At 38.7% G+C, this 7848-nt stretch overlaps 1 protein-coding gene across 1 annotated transcript; it reads left to right on the top strand.

Annotated features, from left to right (window-relative positions):
* The first annotated feature begins 3900 nt into the window (after positions 1–3900).
* On the top strand, positions 3901–6934 carry LOC149150094 (uncharacterized). The gene has a single exon (XM_089438657.1). It carries the CDS (start codon positions 4183–4185, stop codon positions 5983–5985), a length of 1803 nt encoding a protein of 600 aa, XP_089294783.1. The 5' UTR covers positions 3901–4182; the 3' UTR covers positions 5986–6934.
* Positions 6935–7848: the final 914 nt, after the last annotated feature.

Raw genomic sequence — 7848 nt, 5'->3', positions numbered from 1 at the left:
TGTAGCCTCTGCTATCTTGCATAAAAACTTATTATCCAATGCTTGTTTTATAAAATTCAATGCTAAAATATCACATACTGCATTATATGGGTTATTAGATTTGTACTCAATTAACTCTTTAGCTCTAAGAAAACTTTGCATCTTGATAACCCAATGATCAAAATATTCATCTGTAAACATAGAGGTGGTGGCAAATCAAAACTACACCGATTACCCTTGATTTCTTTTTTGTCTTCTGCTAGATTTCTTAGTTCCTTGGTTGCGGCCCGAACCTCTCTAACCATGACAATGATCTTTGCCTCTTCTTTTCAAATAATTTTCTTAATATGCTTCAGTCGCGCTTTGCGACCCCATGACTACGATCTTTCCTATGTCTTATAGTTTCTTTCTTCATTTAACGAGGCTATCTTCCATATCGCCCCCAAAAAAAAATATAATTTTCAATATGCACCCCATAAAACACAATCTTCACCAAAAACTGTCATGCTTAACAAAACAACAAATAATTTTACAGACAAATAAACCCTTTCAAAACCTTAAACTTCTCATACAAATAAAACCCTTTTCAAAAAATATCTATATGGGAGCCTTTAAACAAAAACGTTTTCATAATAGTCAAAGATAAAACAAGCCTTAAAAGAAAAACTCTTTTCAAGCAGTCAAAACACTTTAATATGACTCCTTTAAAACTTACTTGACTCATTTTTATTATGCTCCCGCTTAGCACTTTGTATACTCCCATAACTCAAAATATAAACAAACGATGTAAACGTATGTTGAATAACCCCACTCACCATATAACTCTTGACTCATTTTTATTATGCCCCCACTTACCACTTTGTATACTCCCATAACTCAACATATAAAGAAACTATGTAAACGTAGGTTGAATAGGCCCACTCACAATATAACTCTTCGCTTTTATGAAGAGTAACGCGACTCGAATGAAGGAGAGATTGTGTTTAACGCATAACACGGTAAGGTTGGGACTCTTAACGCGGTTCTTTGTTAGGGTTTGTTAGGGTCACGTTATAACGAACTGAATATTACTTGAGGGTACATTGTAGTCCAAACACGAAGAATATATATATATATATATTTCCTACACATTTTTTCTACACATTATTGATGTTTTTTTTTAAATTTGCTCTAATATTAATTTGTTGGAAATTTAGAGGAGTTTAAACACAAATTACATCCAAAACACACTAAGTGGTGGTTCTTTTATTGATCACACAAAAACTTCATTCTTACAATGAACTCGGTGAAGGGTATTTATTCACTCGACTAAAATATGTTGACATGCAACCACACATTTAATTCGACTATGACTTAACTTGACTTGACTTGCCTAAAATATGTTGACATACAACCACACATTTAATTCGACTATGACTTAACTTGACTTGACTTGCCTAAAATATGTTGACATGCAACCACACACTTAATTCGACTATGATTTAACTGCACTTGACTCAACGCTTCCACACTCGACACTCTCAACCACACACTTAATTCGACTATGACTTAACTGGACTTGACTCAACACTTCCACACTTGACACTCAACACTCAGTTAAGCGACTCTCTAATTTTATCAACTTCTCATCCAGGAATAATTACACTTTCTAACAAATTTCAGAGGCTCTGGACTACTAACATTTTCTTATATCCAAATTTCTTTTAACAGATTTCACTCATACCAGAAGCTCTTGGGTTACTAACCTTTTCTTATCTCTTAAATAGTCATAAAACACAAACAATTTTAAAATATTAAAATCAAATATTTGTTATTTAAATAAAATTATTTTAAATATATAAATGAATTTAACATTTTGATGGATAAATCCCATAAATACTCGGATTCTACGGCATTTACATAACATAAATACTCAGATTGTACAGAATCTACAAAACAAAGTCGTAATTTGAATAAATTCCTACCGAACATGCCCAAAAACTTCATAATTATATTAACAGTAAGGCTACGGCAATAATATTTACATCAAAATAAAAGCGACATGGGGAGGTGGTACTGCTGGTGAGATTCGCTGCCAAGTTGTTGCAGCCCGCCACATCCGACCAACAGATTTGTTAGAAGGCCCGTGGTGGTTTACGGAGTAAGGCCGACAGTATCAGGTGGATGATATTAACAAACAAATTTAGAAACATATGAAGGATTAATTGTCCGATTATGATTATGTTGAAGTAAGTTTTTCTTATCTCCAAAGGCAACAAAACACCTCCCTATGTTGTAGTTGAAGTGGTCCCTCCTCTAGGTACATCAGTGCTCTCCATCTATCAAGTGAAGACTGGGCATTCAATATTTCTGTCCGATCCATTATGGATATACGATATATATACAGATATTGATGAAGCCCGCTGGTGGGTTCCTCGACACTTACATTATTGGTATGGGTAACTAATAAGTTGCTTATTATTTTAATTTTTAAATTAACGATGTAGTTTTAGGTGTGGATGTGATTTTTTTTAAATGTTTTTATGAGGAAATTAATTTAGTTTACAGAAAGATTGAAGCATTGAAATTCTATATATTTCACAAATTTTACCGTAAATTAAAAAAATATCAAGAAAATAATAATTAAACTACTGTTAAACACATTCATTTTTCATATGGATTTGTGGTGACTAGGGATGTCACTTGTAAAATGAGCAAGAAGAGATAGTATTGGATGAGAATTCCAAGCAATAAAAATACAAATTTTTTGTGGGATAAATAGAAATATTTTTGAAAATATAACATTTATTTTTATATTCCAAAATATTAATTAAAATTTACTACTAATTTAAAATTTAAAATATTAAATATCAAAAATATTTTTCCTTGACAATTTTTTAAAAAGTAGCCTTATCTCAATTATTAACGTGACTTCATCTTACGGTTGAAAATGCCTGTCATTTCTCTTGGTACATTTGGATATGAAATCATGATAACAAGTTGACGAAATAGTGCATATGTTCCACAAAACACAAAATGCCACACAAGGATTTTTAAGAGATTTGGAAGCAAGTGGCTAAATGACATATTTTGGATTAAGAGAATGTTTTAATTAAGTTAATGATTATCTGAAATATCATGACACCAAACTACTTTAATAAGACATAATTATCAAATTTTGGACTGAAACAATAGAACATCTGATACCACTCTCAATCAAAATCCTGAGAACAATTCAGCCTACTGGAAAACGATGTCTTCAAATTTAGATATCTCTGTTAAATTATCTTAATTAACAAAGTGGGTCAAAAATTGCTACATAAACAACATAATCAAAACTTATTTTTATTGTTCCGAATTCATTTTGACCAGATTTTGCAATTCGGTTATAAATTTCCATCAAAACTACCGATCTGTTTGAAAGCAAGAGGGTGGCTTGCAAACTCGTTTGTGTCGTGAGAAAGAAATAAATGATAGATCATGAAATTTTATCGAAAATCAACCTCACAACTAGCTGAAATCAGAGAGAAGTAGATCAAAGTGTGCAGCATTTTACTAACTTTAGCGGGAGCAGGTACGGAAGCAATGTATTGAACGAGAAAGTGTGAAGGTCAAGCATTCCGTCTGTAGTACAGGCAGGGGAAACGTCCCTACTCCCACCTTGTCTGAAAGCATGGAGGAAATGACTGGAGTAAAGATAGGGGTCCCGCCAGCTGGAAGTACCGTTGTTCAAGTATATATGTTTGATACATCCATTGACATGGTTTCTCATCTGTATGTGGACCCCTTTCTGAAAGAGAGGAGACTCGTAACAATAGAACCGCGCGTTCATGTTCCGCCAAACCTGTGTAGCTTAGAAATCTGAATGTTGCTTTCTCGCCAAATTATTGACTTGGTAGAAAAGACCCAGAAAGGTGGGGAGGAATGGATGGGAACGGCAGCGCCCCTTTAAGCACTGTTTTTCCATTTCCGATAAACGCGGTGGTGTTGGTGTTGATGATGTACCGTGTGCAAAATTTGAGGCTGAATTGCTTTCAATTTCACCAAATCTTCAAAGAATCTATGATGTTCAATTATGGTTTTCTATAATTGACGGATCAAACCAACATAGGAGCAAGGAGCGAAGAGTCTGTAGATCTTGATGACTGCAAGGTTTGTGAATACACGAGTGCGCATCGTCATTATATATCACACTTTTCGAGGTTCCACTTTGTGGTGTGCGTTATGATGAACTTGCAGGGTGGAAGTATCAGTCTAGTCGCTGAAACCACCATGTGGCAGGCGGGGAGAGAGTCGCCCGATGTAGTGCTACAATTGACGTGCTGCCCTACGGACGTGAAAATAAGCGCGGCCGTTTCTAGCGACACGAATGCCTCTGCATCCCCACTTGCCAGGCAACTTATATGCTGCCCAGATCAGTCTGCTAGAGATGAAGTTACGATGAACCTGGCAATGGAGGGTGTGCAGTTCACTGAAGAAAACCAAGACGATGAAGTGGGCAGCGCGATGACGGAAGAATTCAACTCTTCTGTCGTGAGTGTTTCAGAGAACGGAAGGCAGCCGAAGCAGGAGGTAGCTCCGCTCAAGGTTTGGGCTTCGGCTAAATCCATGGAAAAGAACACTCGCGGGCCGGAGAGAATGGCGAGCGGAACGAGCTTGGTGTCCGGATCTGGGGGAGAGTTTGACGCATTTGAGGATCTGAGAAGGTATTCAATGTTGATGGAGCAAGCTGCGAAGCTGCCTTCGTCGCAGTACAAGGGCGTGGTTCCGCAGCCCAACGGTCGATGGGGTGCACAGATTTACGAGAAACACCAGCGCGTCTGGTTGGGAACTTTCAACAAGGAAGAGGACGCCGCCAGGGCCTATGACCGCGCGGCTGTCAAGTTCCGGGGTGGATACGCCATAACTAACTTCAGTCCGGTGCGAGACGGCGAACCGGAGTCCAGATTCATGAGGGAGCACAAGAAAGAAGAAATCGTCGATATGCTCCGAAAGCATACTTACGACGAAGAATTTAGTCATCATAGCAAGAGGATCATGACGACGACAGGTCGAAACAATGCCGAGACGGCGGGGCAGGGCGAGTCCGGCGGTCTGAGAAATCATGCCTGTCAAGAAAACCAGGCGGCCATGGACGGAAACGCCAATTCCGTCTCCTCCATGCGGGGTCTTGCTCGTGAACACCTATTCGACAAGGCCGTCACGCCCAGCGATGTGGGAAAACTAAATCGCCTGGTGATTCCCAAGCAGCACGCTGAGAAATATTTCCCGCTCGACGTCAATTCCAGCGATAAAGGATTGGTCTTGAATTTCGAAGACAAAATGGGTAGAGTCTGGCGATTCCGCTACTCGTATTGGAGCAGCAGCCAGAGCTACGTGCTGACCAAAGGCTGGAGTCGGTTTGTGAAGGACAAGAAACTGGAAGCCGGCGACATTGTGTCGTTTTACAGAGGATCGACTCAGCCTCACCAGCTCTACATCAATTGGAGACGCAGGCCGGCCGTTCAGCCCTGGCTCGGAGTAGATTCCCTCCCATACCAATCCAAGGGAGCAAGGATGTATCCCGTGAAGGGATCGTCTTCCCTCAATCCTTTCAATTCCGGAACCCGCGCCGCCGTTGTTTACAATGCCCAATGGATGCCCATATTCTGCCCAGTTAAGCAATTTGATTCCAATTCCAACTCCCTCCTCAACAACGTTGGTCAAGTGGATACCCTTTGGTCTCATGGCCCTGGAGTGCTTCCTTTCTGCTTCTCTGCCCCAGCCACCAAACAAATGGAGCGAGACAACTTTCACGATGTTAATCCCGATGGATTACCAACCATGGACCTGTGTCACAAGGTCCAGAAATCCCTTTCATCAGGCAACGAAAGTACTGCTTTCAAACCACTTCATCAATTCATCAACCCTACTTTGCCCTCCGCAGGAGAGAAAACACCGGACCACAAAGCGACATCAAGGCTGGATCTGGCGACCAAGAAAGGGGTAAGACTATTCGGAGTTAATCTGGCAGAACCCCCGATATAGGTACCCCAACATCATGTACATTTTATAAATCTTTTCTCCCTTAGCCTCTTGCTGAAGCTGCTACAGTGGGATAATTAGGAGAGATAAATAAGTGACACTGCAATTGAAGCAAAGTTGCAGGTGTCAAACCGCTGCTAAGAAGTCTTAGAAAGTGAATTTTCATGAGCATCTTGTATATGTAACCTTTTTGACTGACTGGGCAATCAATTTAGTTGTGACCTCTGTACTGTTAGAAAAAAGTCTAATACGTGCAGATCTGAATAGGCACAATAACTATTGTAACTTTGCTGTAAAAGAATCAGATTTATAACGACGTGAAGAGTATGTTCTACTACCAATGTAGACTATAATTAAATTCTCTGAATCACAGAGAAGAGGCTGGGACAAAGTACAAACAGTTTTGGGTTGGGTGCTAGGTTGTCAATGGAATTTAGGGTTCCCTATTAAGTATAGTTTTGCCCAAAAGAAAACAAAATGAGTCTTGGTTTTTTTCCAGAGAACAAACTGAGACTTCGTTACAGTAGGGTAGTAAAGCTGGATTACGGTTATATTCAACCAAGGACACCATGTAATTGTAAGTGAGAGGGGACGATAAGCCTCTGAAATTGTTGTGTGCTTGGTTTGGACCTTATTTGCAGAAGTGTTAGCCATGTATAGGAAAATGTATCTGAGAGTTAAATATGCAGGTTGAGAATCTATCAATCTCGAGTAAAACATAGGTAATTTGTTAAATGGCCATAAAAACTGACAATCTGCCAACTGTACCAGGCGAAGCCAATTAATGTTTATCTCCAGGAAATGTAACATTCTACTGAAATAATAAGAGTGGTGTCCTAGGATATTCAACAGGCTCAGAACTCAAGTTTAAGAAAATTAGTGCGACGGCTTATTTTTCGGGTAAGGTAGAGTGTCTGAGGAAGTTCAAGGGTTCTGTCATGTGAGAAAATTAGTGCGATAGCTCATATTTGGAGTAATGTAGAATCCGAGTCGTGAGATCTCTGAAGTTGTTGTATGTATGGTGTGGATGGCATTGTACAAATACCGTTGTAAAATTAAAGATAATGATGTACATCTTTGGAGACTTGTGAAATTATAAAATCATTAATTGGCGACATCCGAGGGAAAAAAACATATCGCACATCATCGGCAGAACATGAATTGATGTTTGAACTTTTTAATTACTAAGAAAATACCTGTTCATCATCTTAATCTTAATTATGTGAAATAATTAGCACATTTCTTTTTAATTTTAATTATTGTCTTAATTTTAATTATATAAATGGAAATGTGAAATTTTTTATATTAATATTATTATCAATGGTTAACGTAGTAAATATTGGTAATGGGATGGCTCGACGAGGAAGTGTGGCCATCCTTCCTCTTAATCATTTCCACCTTCTATCATAAATTTGATGCCATGCAAACCTATTAATGTGCTTTTATTATCGGGAGATTCCTCACTTCACACAATCTTGGATGATAAACTTTGGTCTTTAACCTATTTGTCCCTCTCATTTGAATTTTTCCATGGTGCTACTCCAATTTCATTGCTTCCAATTTCTATTTTTAGTTGTTCTTTCCATTCTCAATTTGGGGATCAAACCAAGTCCCCTTCACCTTGTCACCCTTGCTTCTCTCTCCACTCCTACAAAAGCAATAAGGTTGTACTTTCCTCTTGATTTCATCTTCGCTAATTTCTCTATAGGTAAATCAACCCCTCGTTGCCTTGGATTTCCATCCTTACTAGCAAGATGAGGAGGATCCTAGAGCAATCCTCAGATGAAGCATCTCCCACTCAAGCTCTTTCTAGTGAGATTGGAAAATTGACAAGCTCACAGTTGATGATATTATTTAGGCACCCTC

The sequence above is a fragment of the Pinus tabuliformis genome, chromosome 9 (assembly GCF_031772625.1).
Source record: "Pinus tabuliformis cultivar Carrire ecotype Pingquan chromosome 9, CPIR1, whole genome shotgun sequence".
In the NCBI taxonomy this organism is placed as follows: domain Eukaryota; kingdom Viridiplantae; phylum Streptophyta; class Pinopsida; order Pinales; family Pinaceae; genus Pinus; species Pinus tabuliformis.
The sequence above is the reverse complement of the archived record's forward strand: the minus strand, read 5'-3'. Positions and strand labels throughout refer to the sequence as shown.

Bases quoted from the DNA above. Each gene is read 5' to 3' on its own strand.
- LOC149150094 (XM_089438657.1), top strand. From the start codon at position 4,183: ATGATGAACTTGCAGGGTGGAAGTATCAGTCTAGTCGCTGAAACCACC.